The following is a 15982-nucleotide window of genomic DNA, read 5'->3' on the forward strand; positions in this document are numbered from 1 at the left end:
TTCTACAATACATATATTACACTAGTAGCTAAAACTCGTAATTTCTAGTATAAAATCAAGTTAACTACTGACAGTTAGTTGTTACCTGTCGTCACGTTTATTGATTATACTCACAGTCCTTATATAAATATAACTGATTATTTTACTTTCATAATGAACTCGAATATTGTACATGATCTAGGATAAAATATGTAGATTTTACTGATTTGAATTTGATGTTTATTTTTGCACTTAATGTTTTTATTTTTGTCTTGTTTAACAAAAGAAAATTCATTTCCGGAAATACATTCGGTGCTTTCTGTTTTGTTTTGTTTTGTTCTTGATTCGTTTTACAAAAGGAAAGTCTTTCATGAACTCATAGATTTACTTTAAATAGTTTACCAAAAAGTCATCTTTTTCTGAAGTTGAACAAAAGACATGATTAGCCATTTTTGAAATTTCAACAATATGATTCATATGATAAACATTGGTAACAATGAATTTAGTTTATTAGGAATGGAGTATTCTTTTGTGGTTGGATCAACACAAAATAATCACGGAGATTATAAAGCACGTAATGACTTACGATTCCGGGGGTCAGTTGGTTAGAGTTAATCAGTGGATCTTTGACCAACTTTTGAGCATTTGTGGCTCATTACATGCTTTAGAATATTGTGGTGATTTTTTGTTGTCAAGTTAAGACATTCTATTCTGATATCGCACTACGTGTATTCACGAAGATTTACAGCGCGATTTACAAAATAAAACATCACGTATCAAAAACTTCCGAATGAAAATAATTTCTAAACTACATAAAAATCATTCAAATGGTTGTCTGTACTTCATAATGCAAGGTTTCTCATCTTGTTGACTGTAATAAGAGTAACGAACTGCACACGTTTGACGCCCAATGTTCATTTGCCCATTTAACTTTTTCCAATAATTTTCCAACAATTTTCTTCGTAATAAAACATATCTATCTTGAAAAGTGGAAGTTGTCGCAGAGTTTTTCACTGATCGCCGTTCAGACACGTCTTCCTTTGAACGACGAAGTTTTCTGTTTCAAACATAAAATACGTAAATCGCAATTTACTTCCTGGTAGACCGGTAGGTGACGCTTTCGCGGATTTCACACAGATGCGACGCATACATTCATTTAACACCGTGCACCTTTTATATTGTCAGTTATATAATACACTCCTGAATAGGAAGACGTTTTTTTTTTAGACTCATGTGACCGAACGTTCAAGTATTATACATCAGAAAGCAGTTTGCTCGTACATTGTAACATCGTTTTGCGGCGTTAAAATCTACTTTCTTAAGGTTTATTTTCGCTCTGCTATTGTTTTTATTAGCGTTACGAAGGTCAAGTATCTCCATCGCTAAAGGTAAGAAAAACTAATTCTATTCTATCATCTTTTCGTTTTTTTATTATGTTTATACAATTCACTATAGTTAGGCTGATATAGAATATTTATACTCTGTTTCTCCTAATCGGCTGAGCGTCACATTCGTAAAACATGATGAAATTTGTAATCAGTTCATTTCTATAACTGTCGGGTCTGTTATTGTTAGATTGATCATGATTTAAAACAAAAATAGTCATGTACAGGGTAGATAGACGGTCAATTTATGAGCTCAGTAGAAATTTGAGAAACAAGGTAACAATTTTTGTAGCCTAAAATGCGAATCTTTGTAGATAGATCTTTACTGAAAGGAGGGGTATAGACCACGGACTTTAAATTAACTTAGGTTAAGCTCAGCAGAAATGAGAAACAAGGTACGAATTTTTAGCCAGTGTAAATTAAAGCTTATTCGGTTGACCCAGTTTTTTATTTCCAATTGTTGAAGTTTCTGAAAAAGCTTGTCTGGTAGGCTATCATAGAACCGAAGGTACATGTATTCTATCATAGTGATTACATATGGCCAATGGGTTCGTTTTCCCCGTTAACGATCCTAAACTGACCACTAGTAGCCCCTAGACATCACAGTGTTATCATCCATGATATTTGTTTGTATACTATTTCTATTAAAGGCTTTGTGCGGTTACAGTATGTATAGGAAGGTAAGGATTAGCACCGACATTTTGTGGGTCGATTCAGACTCTGAATTCAGTTTTCATTGGTTTAAGTGACAGTGGCAGTTAAGGACCACCATACCGGTATTGTTGATAATAGTTAATTCTCAGAGGCAGCATATTAATAGTTTTGGAAACACTGATACGTGCGTTTAGTTAATATAATCCTGAAGCCGGGTCGTGCTACAGATTTAATTCTACATGCTCATAATCTCGATCGCGGTTTAACTGTTTACAAAACGGACTAGAATATCAAACGTCTTGTCCACTCACAGCGGTACCTGCGATATATTCTAAATCAGTGTTCATCTTCATTACAGAAGTGTTTGCCAATGATGTCGGTGTTGTTGCTAATGACGCAGTGCACAGGAATATATGGTAAATAAAATCTACTAGGTTTTCGCAATGTCGTTTGGGAAATGGCAAACGGCTATCTTAGAATTTCCACTTGTAAATTGGTAATTTTGTTAATTGTTTGTTAATTATTTCTAGGACAGCAGCAGAACTGTATAGTATTGCTGTGTGCGTTGGGCTTTACAAAGCAAATCCATGTCAGTAGTGATATCTATTTTCAGTTCCACCCGAATTCATTGTGCTGACTGAATTTCCAAACGGTCAAGTTGTCCAAGGCACATCGAAAACTCTGACATGTAAAACTGACTCCAGTAACCCAGAGTTTTCAATTGTCTGGGCGTACAGATATGGACAAATGTTTCACACAACCCTGCAATCAATCATAAACCTGGACCTCACAGTGGACGGGTATCTACTAGTAGTTTGGTAGTTACAACCGATAAGGATAAAAATGGGAGGCAATACAGATGTACTGATATATATATATTAAGGAAGTAATGATAGGATAAAATGATTCATGATTTTAATTGGTAATCAATTAGCTCTGTGGTATGTACTTATTCAGCTGATGCCTATTTTGTCTGATACGGGGAAAATCAATGGTTTGTCTCATTTTACACGAAAGGGGTGTCATGTCTATCGTGCTAAGGATTTAAGTGGAGTTAATCCGTTAACACTATGAATTAAACTGTTTTTTTTTCATGTTTTGATAATTTGTTCTTTTTACTTATCAAAGATTTTTTCTTTTATTTATTTTTTTCCTACTCAGGTAACGGTGACCCTTGATGTTCTGTTCTGGCCTCCTTCCTAACCTCCCCCTCAGATATGTGAGCGATATCATATTGCGTCATTCAGACAGACAAAATGTACCGTGAAAGAAACATCGTTCGTTTTCTGCTGTTGTTGATTCTATGTTTATTCATCACAAACACATCAGGTGAGTTAATCAATAATCGTTGGTTCCAGAGCTGTAAAAAATGCGGAAATCGTAAATTGTACGATTTCAATCCATAAGAGAGCACCGATGATAACCAGAGAAAGAAGAGAATTATTGTTGGAGAACAGCATTTGGAGAATATTTTTGTAAAATAATCTTCTTTTTGTCATTTCAGCGAAATGTTTTGGGAAGAGTTGTACTGGTTGGTTGTGTCATTGCAGTAATACAGCCGTGGACCAATGTCCAATCAACGGATATATAGATGGCGCTTTAACGTGTCCAAATCCTAACACTGCATGTGAGTCTACAATAAGAACTCCGTATCCCTGGACACCACCAGGATGGGCCGGACCAGCTTGTCAAATCGGTCAGTTTTCTGTTTTTGCTCCAGTAAACCGGGGTCAGGTCAAATATCACTGAACCTCGGATTTATATCAGATTTACGGATTAACTCCATGAAAGCCTTTACAAAAATAAATCTAAAAGAAATACGAATGAATGTTGTAAATTTCATTAGATTTATCTCAGATTAACGGAATAACACTAACACTAATCCGTATACGGATTAACGTCACTAATCCATATACGGATTAACGTCACTAATCCATAAGCGGGAAAAAATCTATTAGTAAAAATATCATAGATTTATGAAACATCCGGGAACTGTCGACGAACTGAGATCAACTCTAATTATTTCATCGCGTAAAGAAAAAAATGTTAGTTTTGTTAAATTCTAGTTGAAATTGTGAAATAACTTTGAATCAATTTGTTTTTGTTCGTTTTGAAAATTCGTGAAATAATTCAAATCTTTTATTCACAAAATGTGTTTTGTAGGTAACGTGGCTCGTGGTAAAACAGTTAACATGTCATCCACTTACTATGAGTTGTTACCCGGTAGTAAATGTACAGATGGTCAGACGGTCACTGGGATGGCTAGTGATCATGTATGTCACACTGAAGCGGAACAAAATGCTTGGATTAGAATTGATCTCGGAACTCAATACGTGGTACATGAAGTTACACTTTGGGATAGAACAGACGGGATTGGTTGCACCGCTGAGTGGCGTGAGTACAAATTATCATTTTTGATTATTTCATTGATTATTTCGGTCAAATCTGAAAAAATAGAACTTTTAACTGGAAAAGTCTCGTTAGATATAAATTCGGTCTAGTAGATGAAATATCTTCAAAATCAACCAATTAATGATCGATTCTAGGAATCACAAATAAATATCCCGGACTCAGTTCCACACAGTTTTCAGTTACCCTACGTTTAACCAAGATGAGTTGAAATATTGAACTCTACCGAAATATCGAACTCTGAGTCATCAATAATCAATAATATCAAACAGTACGACAACAATGTGTCTGTGGTATCCATGGAAGACAACATCGTAAAAAATACGTTATTGGAAAATTTTGAATCAACTTTTTCAACGTGTCAACATTTTCAGTCGATAACAATAAATTTGTGTTAGGGGCCGTGCGCCTGTCGAAAACAATTAATTTATTTTTATATTTCTTCTTCTAAAGAATTTGAATAGAATTGTCTTGCACCCAAAGCAATCTTCAGCTTCCCTGATTTCGTGCATTATTTTCTATTTTCATGGAGTAATCTGTCATATTTCAAAGCTCCTTAATCTTTTCTCAGAAAAACGCACGCGCAACCTGGAGATTCGAGTCGGAAATAGCCCGAGTATTTTTACATCTAACCAGAAATGTGCTTACCAGGGCCCCGCTCTCTGTGGAACACATAAAACATTAGCATGCAGCCCAGGTCCTATAGTTGGACAATACGTCACCGTTCAACACAAGAACATTGGTAAGGCAGAGTATCTCCACCTGGTAGAAATAGAAGTTATTGGGTTCAAATATATCGGTAAGTTTTACATGACTATATATATGTGTAAACTATAAAGAGTATGGAAATGGATTTTGCTTTTCTCGAAAATATTCAGTGACTTGTATATAGAATTTACCCCCGAACGAAAAATTTTGAAATGAAAAGAAGTCTCCCTTTATTACCAAAATTTTGTTTTAAGCACCCATGCATTTAAGGATTATATTATTGTTAAAATTAGATCGATTCATAAAAATATTCATTGACTTGTAATGAGAATATATTTCCGAAAGATCAAACGATTCATATTTTTCGTATCAATTTTGAATTTCTGTTTAGCACCCGGTGCTTGTAGTAAGGGATCGAACTCATTTGGATGTATGATTGAATGTTATCCGTGTTTCGACAACAGTGAAAGTTGTAACTATTTGAGTGGTATCTGTGAATCTGGCTGTTCACAGAATTACATCGGAAAGTGGTGCGAGTCAGGTATATTACACTGAATCATAGATTCCTGGGAATCTCACGCCCTATTCCCTGAATATAGTAACCAATATGAATCGCAAAAGACCGAATATCCATGAACTTCAATACAGATCAATTTTCTTTTTCAGAATTTAAGTTATTTTCTCAATTAAGAAAATCTACGCTGACAGATAACAGTGTAAGAGTCAGTTGGACAGCTTACTCGGGTTCTGTAGTAGATTCAGGACGTGGTACTGTCAGCGTTCAGTATCAAGTCGTTTATCGTAAGATATCAGAAAACACTTGGACTAATCAGGAAACTGCAGGAGTCCTTACACATCACACAGTTACTGGTTTAACTCCTAATACCGAGTATAAGATAGCTGTTAGTCTACAGAAATTAGTGAACAGTAAACTTATATCAACTGCGAGTCAGACTAGTCCAATACTAACTATACAGACTTTGTGTGCAGGTAAAAACCCCTCATTCTTATAAACTCTAAATCATCAATTCAAACACAGAATTGTGTTGAACATGTTTGTTCTACTGTAGGTCCATTTAAAATGCTATTAGTTGTCGTCATCAAGTAGATGTAAATTCGTATTTTATAAGTAATTTGTCTGTTGCATATATTTCAGTACCAGGACCTCCCGCTTCTCTCGACTTCTCATTCACAAAGGATACATTGAAAACTACATTGATATGGACAGCACCAAACAGTCCAAATTGTGATCTCATCAATTATCGGGTAGGAATTCTCTTGTCCTGACCAGTAGAGGGTACCACCCGCGCCATACTGTAACGTGTCTCCTATCTATTTTCAGCTCACGTGTGAACCCATTAGTACAACTTCCACAACACCTTTATCAGAGATAAAAACATTCAACAAACCTAAAATCAAAGGCTCCGTCACAACTTTAGACATAACGACGTCACTGATACCTTTTACTCAATACAAATGTTCAATTTATGCCTGGAATAGTAGAGGCGAAGGCTCGCCTGCCAGTGTTAGCTTTTGGACAGGTTTGTAATTTGACCACAACGACCTCAAATTTCCACTGATGTCATCGATGTCAACATTGTCTGTATCGATATTTCAGGTAAAATAACCATTCCTCAACTGGTTGTCAAGAAGACAGCGGTAACAGACGCGACTGTTACACTTCAAATAACACGTGTTAACACTGGTAACATTACGTAAGTGTCCTCCATACATTTATCCATAAATAACGCATGATTTTTTTAAACTGGATATTCTCTGATTTTCAGCGATTACGAGGTCATCGTGAAGAAACATGATGGACCAATCAACCGTCGCCGGAAGCGTGCAGTCAGCCAATCACAGTACGTCTCGTACGAAGAAGCTAAACAGCGAGGATTATCAGTTTATATTACTGCAGTTCTACCACCGGAAGTGCCCTCTGAGTTTACAGTTGGTGATACGCGTAACTATAGTGGTTACTTTAATGCTCCTCTAGAAACTGGGAAATCATACAGTTTTATTTTAGGAATCGTTGTCAATTATAACGGAGTGAGTTCATCTAGTGTTTCAAAGCAAATTGTAGTTTCCAATTTGGAGGTGATTCCAGCCATTTCTTTTTGATCTTTCAGGAAACGTTTCGGCATTATCCACCAATAGAACAACAGCAAGAGAGAATCATTGTTAAAGCACCGTCTAGTAAGGCATGGATAATAGGTGGCGTTGTTGCAGCTGTTCTTATACTGTTATTGGTTGCTGTTGCTCTATATATTGTTTGGAGGTACGAGTAAATAGTGGCGACCTCTAAAGTCCAATGCAAATCATTTGACAATAGCCCAATGTCCCTACTCTCACAAAGGTTCCCCCTCATTCAGTTACCCACTATATGGACGCTTTAACTTTTCAGACGCGGTGGATTCAAAACTAAACAAACATCGAACAATGCAGAAATATCCATGGGGAATATTTCACCTTCTGATAAACGTATTGAAATACCTTTGGCGAGAGAAGAAGCAGAGGCTGTTTATGAGAATTGTCCTAAATCATCGAGACAAGAAAATACAGCTAGTGCAAATTCTGCATTTTCAAGAGGTTTGTCTCAAGACCGTGAGGTTTTGGAAAGTTGAAGCCTAATAATGTTTTAAAACTATGATTCCTGTCTATATAGAAAGCTCCGCGTATTTCAATATCTATGACGATCCGAATGCTGTATGCGAAACGCCAGATGGCGAGGATCGTCATAACGAAATCGCTTCTAAAGGCGCTACTATGATTTGTGACCTGTTGGGAGATACTTTGATGAAAACCTCTGATGAGTGGAAGAATATGAATGAAGAATTTCAGGTAAAATTGCAGGGAGGTTGTGACTACGCGTCGGTAAGAGATGTGATTATTTTTTGGATCTATTTTATCTGTAGAGTGTTCTCAAGTTGAGACGTGGATTGAGCGCCTGCGCTGAGAAAGTGGAAAATCTTGAGAAAAACAGGTTTCCAAACATATTGGCCTGTAAGTATTGCCTGGTCATTATATAGACATGAGTTCTGTCGTAAATACAAGAGTTGCCTTGTGAAACATCTCTATTGAGTTTCATTGACTTTGAGTGGTTTTTTCTAGATGATTCGACTAGAGTTGTTCTGGAACAAATCGGTGAAGATCCAACATCAGATTACATCAATGCCAATTATATTCGGGTGATAAATCAATCCCTCTCTGCTCTTGAAAATGTTGCCACGTCCTCCTATTGTATATAAACGGAAATTCTGAATTTAATTTTCAGGGACTAACTGGTCATGTAATATGTATTGCTTGCCAGGGTAAGTCTCATGATTCAATTGTTTCGTGTTACTTGTGCGCTCACTCATCTAACTTGCTCTTTCAGCTCCATTGCTATCTACAATCAATGACCATTGGCGGATGATTTGGCAAGAGAAATGTCCGGCTATTATTGTACTCACTGCTCTGACTGAAGGACAAGGCAAAGATAAGAAGGTTGCAAAAATACTCTAAGATGCTGAAGCGTAAACAGGCAAAATGTAGAAAAATAAGTACCGTTGATTTTTAACTTGCAGGTGAAGTATCATTTATATTGGCCAACAAAACTGAACACGAAAGGTCGATATGGAGATATAACAGTAAAAGTTGCAAAGAAAATGGAAAAACACACTGAGCCTCCGGCTGCCGTACATTTCTTGTCCATTACAAAGGTAATGATCATGTCATTGCTTTATCATGAGTGACCTAGTGTTGGTATTTCTGCTAACTATAAGCTTGGTTCAGATATCGATTTTAATAGACTCTCCCGATAAGTAACATTTCATTTATTTTATAGCGTGGCCACAAACAAGCACATAATCTATTAGTGTTTCACTATCGAGGATGGCCGGATCATGGTGTACCGTTCCCGGCTTTATCTGTTGTTCGTATGCAACAGTTCATCAAACAGCGTCTTACCGACCCGGATCAGGGACTTGTGCTGGTTCATGGCAGGTAAATTAATTCGAAAATCTTCCAGTCCTTTACCGTTAAGGACACGTTTAGATATGTTATTGTTTGTGTTCTCAGTGCTGGTGCTGGAAGGACGGGTTGTTATATCGCAACGGAGCAGCTTCTTGAGAAAGCCAAGAAAGATGGACTCGTTAACGTATTCGACATGTTTAGGAAATTACGACAACAAAGACCAGAAATGATCCAAAATATGGTAAATCTTAATAAAGTTACTGCCTCTCATTTCACGTTTCCAAAATGGAAAACTTCAACGTGTTCCTTTATTACTATCTACTGCAGAAACAGTACATTCTCGTGCACCAGATTCTACTGGAGGAACTGGTACTGGGACCGGTGGCATACACGACCACGAGTTTCAGAGAATTATACGAGGAAAGAAAGGCAACGCGTCCCGTATCTAGAAACGTGTCTGATAAAATAGAGGAACAATTTCTTGTACGTATTAAGATCAGCCAAAATGAGATGAAGGGTTTTGGATAACAAACAGATGGCAGCAATGAATCCATTGACCCAGATAAACTAGATTTCAATTTTTTTCCTTGGTTTGGTTTTGAAGAAAATAATTACCCAATGCGTTGTTTTCTGATGCAGGTTTTGAAGGCATCGACTCCGATTCAGGACGAGGAATCACTAGCAGTGGCCAAACTACTCAACAATGTTAACAAGTCCCGATACAAAGACATCCTTCCCGAGGCACAGTATCAACCGCAACTCTCACATAAAGGGTTCATCAATGCTTCATTTGTGCACGTGAGTTTGATTCTGAATTAATAGCTGTCCGTGGAATATCTGGTGGAGGGGGGCATTAAGCCTCGATAATCTTCAGTTGAGATATCGATAAGTTATAAGAATCTGATTGAAATACTTTCCTTTTTACAGACGATCACAGATAAAAACGTGTTTATAGCAACACAAAGTCCAATGGCAAATACTATTACTGACTTCTGGCAAATGATCTTTGACTATAACTGTGAAATTATTGTGATGATGCATCAAGAATATCCACAAGATCCGGTAAGGTGTATTCCTAGTCTAGCATCTAGTATACATAGGTCTGCTTTGTAGGTATCTTTTCCAGAATACATCTTCTGATTTTGGACATATGCAAGTTACTGGCCTGCAGCTGGAAGCATCAAATGCAGTCCTTTTACAATCACTGTGGAGGAAGTTTCATTGCTCTGTAAGACCATCGTTCGCCGGGATTTGATCCTCAAAAAACAGAATGTATGTTGAGTTGTTTCGGTAGCTACTGTACAGAGAAATATGGCTGCATTTTTCGGAATTTCCTTCGACATTGCTATTTACTATGACCTGATCAGATCAATTGTATTTCTTTGATTTCACAGGAATCGCATCAGATTCGTCAGATCCAGTTTTTAGGATGGCCTGAGGATGAGTCGGTTCCTAATTTACAACATCTATTCGAGTTTGTGAATCTAGTTACAAGAGAACACGTGACCAGTCCTATTGTTGTACATTGCATGTTCGTATCTTAGCAACATCAGTCAATTATTCAAAACAATATCACATATTCTATCGATTATGCAAATTTTACAGGGACAGCACAACGAGAGCAGGGTTATTTTGTGCGGCATTTGAACTGATCACCAAGGCGCCATCTAGCGAACAAATCGATATTTATCACTGTATACAAAAACTACGAATGACTCGACCTCAATTCATTCCAAATTTGGTAAGAAATTAATCGATTTTCTTTGTATTTTCACGATTTATTTTATTGATGTATTTTTCTTGTTTTCGTATTCATAGGAACAGTACAAGTTTCTACACGATCTGGTGATATTCTATTTACAAGGATTCGACACTTATGTGAACCTTAGTTAGAATTATGATTCGAAATGCTGAAGAAAGGCAAACAATCAGAAAAGGGAATCTGAGTAAAGGCACCTGAGTAAAGGACATAAAGATTAACGTACTTTTCGTATTGAGGAACCTTAGGTCTACTCCAGAAACTGTCCGGTTTTATTGTGTTTATGTTTACGATTACTTTTTTGTTCATGAATTATATTCATATATAATTTATATATCAGCTATCTAATTATGTATCTATAAAACTGAGTGTTGTCTTACGTTATAATTTCAATGTAAATAAAGATATATTCAGATACTTTTCAAAAGAAATAGATTTCAATATAAAGATGATTTATGTAATTATCACTGTTAATTAGATATTCTTAGTTAATATCATCACTCATATTTGTAATCACCGCGTTCACATCGTGTATCATCCACTTCCTTCCCTCACTGTTATCCACCTATCCACCTAATATACATATACACTAGTAAAAGCGAAAACTCGTAATTTCTAGTGTAAAATAAACATAACTACTGACAGTAAGTTACCGTAAAATAATTCACAATGACAATGTAATTGTACTGTGATTATCAATTCAGTCACTCTTAATTAATTATCTTTAATTAATCTAATTACTCATAATTTTCATCCGGTAAAGTTTCTACTATACATGTTATAATATATCTGCCGATATAGTATTTTTTTGTTGAAACTTTCGAGCCATGCATATAGTCTATCATATTACATATATATCTGTTTTTATATCAGTGCTTGTTTATCAGATGTTAATGATTATTATTATTTCTCTTTCTCACTTTGTTATATGTATGTAGAAATGTCAGTCACAAACAGTGCAATTGTTTATACTGAATAAATATTTGAATTTGAATTGTATTACACTAGTAGCTAAAGCTCGTAATTTCTAGTATAAAATCAAGTTAACTACTGACAGTTAGTTGTTACCTGCTTTCACGTTTATTGATTATACACCCAGTCCTTATATAAATATAACTGATTATTTCAATTTCACAATGAACTCGAATATTGTACATAATCTAGAATAAAATATATAGATTTTACTGATTTGATTGTGTTTGTTTTTGTGTTTTCTGTTTTGTTTTTGTCTTGTTTTACGATTGAAGATTCTGGGTTCCTTCAGGTTTTATATCTTATTTGTCATGAAAATAAACAACTTTCTGCTGCCCTGCGACTCGATCACACCTATAGGGGGCAGAGGGGTTTACTTGAAGTGGGGTTGTTGCCGCTACGTGGCAGCACAATACGGCTTTTTCGAATTCCAGCAAATCATACGAATGACGTTTAAATTTCGTTTACAGGCTAAGCCTTAAATGGAAAACTTAATATAAATGCCACTAGCAAATAACTACAAAAGAAAACATCAATTCAGTCACTCTTAATTAATTATCTTTAATTAATCTAATTACTCATAATTTTCATCCGGTAAAGTTTCTACAATACATATATTACACTAGTAGCTAAAACTCGTAATTTCTAGTATAAAATCAAGTTAACTACTGACAGTTAGTTGTTACCTGTCGTCACGTTTATTGATTATACTCACAGTCCTTATATAAATATAACTGATTATTTTACTTTCATAATGAACTCGAATATTGTACATAATCTAGGATAAAATATGTAGATTTTACTGATTTGAATTTGATGTTTATTTTTGCACTTAATGTTTTTATTTTTGTCTTGTTTAACAAAAGAAAATTCATTTCCGGAAATACATTCGGTGCTTTCTGTTTTGTTTTGTTTTGTTCTTGATTCGTTTTACAAAAGGAAAGTCTTTCATGAACTCATAGATTTACTTTAAATAGTTTACCAAAAAGTCATCTTTTTCTGAAGTTGAACAAAAGACATGATTAGCCATTTTTGAAATTTCAACAATATGATTCATATGATAAACATTGGTAACAATGAATTTAGTTTATTAGGAATGGAGTATTCTTTTGTGGTTGGATCAACACAAAATAATCACGGAGATTATAAAGCACGTAATGACTTACGATTCCGGGGGTCAGTTGGTTAGAGTTAATCAGTGGATCTTTGACCAACTTTTGAGCATTTGTGGCTCATAACATGCTTTAGAATATTGTGGTGATTTTTTGTTGTCAAGTTAAGACATTCTATTCTGATATCGCACTACGTGTATTCACGAAGATTTACAGCGCGATTTACAAAAACATCACGTATCAAAAACTTCCGAATGAAAATAATTTCTAAACTACATAAAAATCATTCAAATGGTTGTCTGTACTTCATAATGCAAGGTTTCTCATCTTGTTGACTGTAATAAGAGTAACCAACTGCACACGTTTGACGCCCAATGTTCATTTTCCCATTTAACTTTTTCCAATAATTTTCCAACAATTTTCTTCGTAATAGAACATATCTATCTTGAAAAGAGGAAGTTGTCGCAGAGTTTTTCACTGATCGCCGTTCAGACACGTCTTCCTTTGAACGACGAAGTTTTATTTTCAAACATAAAATACGTAAATCGCAATTTACTTCCTGGTAGACCGGTAGGCGACGCTTTCGCGGATTTCACAGATGCGACGCATACATTCATTTAACACCGTGCACCTTTTATATTGTCAGTTATATAATACACTCCTGAATAGGAAGACGTTTTTTTAAACTCATGTGACCGAACGTTCAAGTATTATACATCAGAAAGCAGTTTGCTCGTACATTGTAACATCGTTTTGCGGCGTTAAAATCTACTTTCTTAAGGTTTATTTTCGCTCTGCTATTGTTTTTATTAGCGTTACGAAGGTCAAGTATCTACATCGCTAAAGGTAAGAAAAACAAATTATATTCTATCATCTTTTCGTGTTTTTATTATGTTTATACAATTCACTATAGTTAGGCTGATATAGAATATTTATACTCTGTTTCTCCTAATCGGCTGAGCGTCACATTCGTAAAACATGATGAAATTTGTAATCAGTTCATTTCTATAACTGTCGGGTCTGTTATTGTTAGATTGATCATGATTTAAAACAAAAATAGTCATGTACAGGGTAGATAGACGGTCAATTTATGAGCTCAGTAGAAATTTGAGAAACAAGGTAACAATTTTTGTAGCCTAAAATGCGAATCTTTGTAGATAGATCTTTATTGAAAGGAGGGGTATAGACCACGGACTTTAAATTAACTTGGGTTAAGCTCAGCAGAAATGAGAAACAAGGTACGAATTTTTAGCCAGTGTAAATTAAAGCTTATTCGGTTGACCCAGTTTTTTTTTCAATTGTTGAAGTTTCTGAAAAAGCTTGTCTGGTAGGCTATCATAGAATCGAAGGTACATGTATTCTATCATAGTGATTACATATGGCCAATGGGTTCGTTTTCCCCCGTTAACGATCCTAAACTGACCACTAGTAGCCCCTAGACATCACGGTGTTATCATCCATGATATTTGTTTGTATACTATTTCTATTAAAGGCTTTGTGCGGTTACAGTATGTATAGGAAGGTAAGGATTAATAGTATAATAATAATAATAATAATAATAATAATAGTATAATATTAATAGTTTTGGAAACACTGGTACGTGCGTTTAGTTAATATAATCCTGAAGCCGGGTCGTGCTACAGTGCTACTTTAATTCTACATGCTCATAATCTCGATCGCGGTTTAACTGTTTACAAAACGGACTAGAATATCAAACGTCTTGTCCACACACAGCGGTACCTGCGATATATTCTAAATCAGTGTTCATCTTCATTACAGAAGTGTTTGCCAATGATGTCGGTGTTGTTGCTAATGACGCAGTGCACATGAATATATGGTAAATAAAATCTACTAGGTTTTCGCAATGTCGCTTGGGAAATGGCAAACGGTTATCTTAGAATTTCCACTTGTAAATTGGTAATTTTGTGAATTGTTTGTTAATTATTTATAGGACAGCAGCAGAACTGTATAGTTGTGCTGTGTGCGTTGGGCTTTACAAAGCAAATCCATGTCAGTAGCGATATCTATTTTCAGTTCCACCCGAATTCATTGTGCTGACTGAATTTCCAAACGGTCCAGTTGTCCAAGGCACATCGAAAACTCTGACTCCAGTAACCCAGAGTTTTCAATTGTCTGGGCGTACAGATATGGGGTATCAACATGGACAAATGTTTCACCCAACCCAGCAATCAATCATAAACCTGGTCCTCACAGTGGTCGGGTATCTACTAGTAGTTTGGTAGTTACAACCGATAAGGATAAAATGGAAGGCAATACAGATGTACTGCTTATCAGAACGGTGTGTCTTTTCATGTGGTCACCAACTCCACGACACTGTCAGTATTGTGTAAGTGACGTTTATAACACCTTAAACAACATCATTTTTCTTTTCTATTTTATCAAACTTTTTTTTTCTATATATAGGTTATATTATATTTCTAAAATATTCTTCTTTCCTGTAAAATGAAAAGTAGATGTTTCATATTCTATAGATTCGGCAGATTCTGTTTCGCTGACTCCAGTAAACTCTGTCGTAAGGGAAGGCGGCTCGATTCGGTTTAACTGTGCAGCAACTGGTGGAAATCCTGATAGTTTCACTTTCGTATGGCAATTCTCAACTGTTTCGGGTTTCTGGAAATCAATCGGATCCACGAATGATTATTTAGCCCTAGATAATGTATCAAGAACTGATTCTGGGGCTGGTTGCATAGTCATGGCTTAGACTTAAGACTAGTCTAAGACCAACTTAGTTCTATAGCCAATCTAACAATTTAAGACCGGTCTTATGATTTAAGACCATTTTTGGACTTAAGTCATGACTGTGCAACTGGCCCCAGGACAATATAGATGTAATGCGACCAATACAGGAGGTTCTACTTTCAGTAATATCGCTTCTGTCGATGTTCAATGTAAGTAACCAGCCAATAAAGAGTTTTCCAGTTTCTAGGCACCATTATCCTGTACCCATTTATAAGGACTCTCAGATTATGGATGAATACAGTATTTAGAATGATTCTGATAATGTGACCAAAAACTTTTTCATTTTTCAC

The 15982-nt window shown here is 35.7% G+C and overlaps 1 protein-coding gene and 1 long non-coding RNA gene across 2 annotated transcripts; both read left to right on the plus strand.

Annotated features, from left to right (window-relative positions):
* The first annotated feature begins 1200 nt into the window (after window positions 1-1200).
* Window positions 1201-11945, plus strand: LOC141914312 (receptor-type tyrosine-protein phosphatase T-like). Its single transcript, XM_074805592.1, has 29 exons — window positions 1201-1367; window positions 2015-2044; window positions 2377-2434; window positions 2632-3347; window positions 3523-3714; window positions 4182-4412; window positions 4999-5226; window positions 5527-5676; window positions 5802-6125; window positions 6292-6401; window positions 6478-6676; window positions 6754-6850; window positions 6923-7184; window positions 7265-7413; window positions 7540-7724; window positions 7801-7976; window positions 8051-8138; window positions 8247-8323; window positions 8410-8446; window positions 8512-8621; window positions 8702-8836; window positions 8962-9119; window positions 9195-9330; window positions 9417-9572; window positions 9729-9887; window positions 10017-10361; window positions 10484-10620; window positions 10695-10830; window positions 10908-11945. Exons 4-26 carry the CDS (start codon window positions 3275-3277, stop codon window positions 10200-10202), a joined length of 3618 nt encoding a protein of 1205 aa, XP_074661693.1. The 5' UTR covers window positions 1201-1367; window positions 2015-2044; window positions 2377-2434; window positions 2632-3274; the 3' UTR covers window positions 10203-10361; window positions 10484-10620; window positions 10695-10830; window positions 10908-11945.
* Window positions 11946-13569: 1624 nt separating this feature from the next.
* On the plus strand, window positions 13570-15952 carry LOC141914313 (uncharacterized). The gene is made up of 5 exons (XR_012620766.1): window positions 13570-13778; window positions 14425-14454; window positions 14712-14769; window positions 14967-15279; window positions 15425-15952. It is a non-coding gene; the product is annotated as an uncharacterized LOC141914313 (long non-coding RNA).
* Window positions 15953-15982: the final 30 nt, after the last annotated feature.

The sequence above is a fragment of the Tubulanus polymorphus genome, chromosome 12 (genome assembly GCF_964204645.1).
Source record: "Tubulanus polymorphus chromosome 12, tnTubPoly1.2, whole genome shotgun sequence".
Classification (NCBI taxonomy): domain Eukaryota; kingdom Metazoa; phylum Nemertea; class Palaeonemertea; order Tubulaniformes; family Tubulanidae; genus Tubulanus; species Tubulanus polymorphus.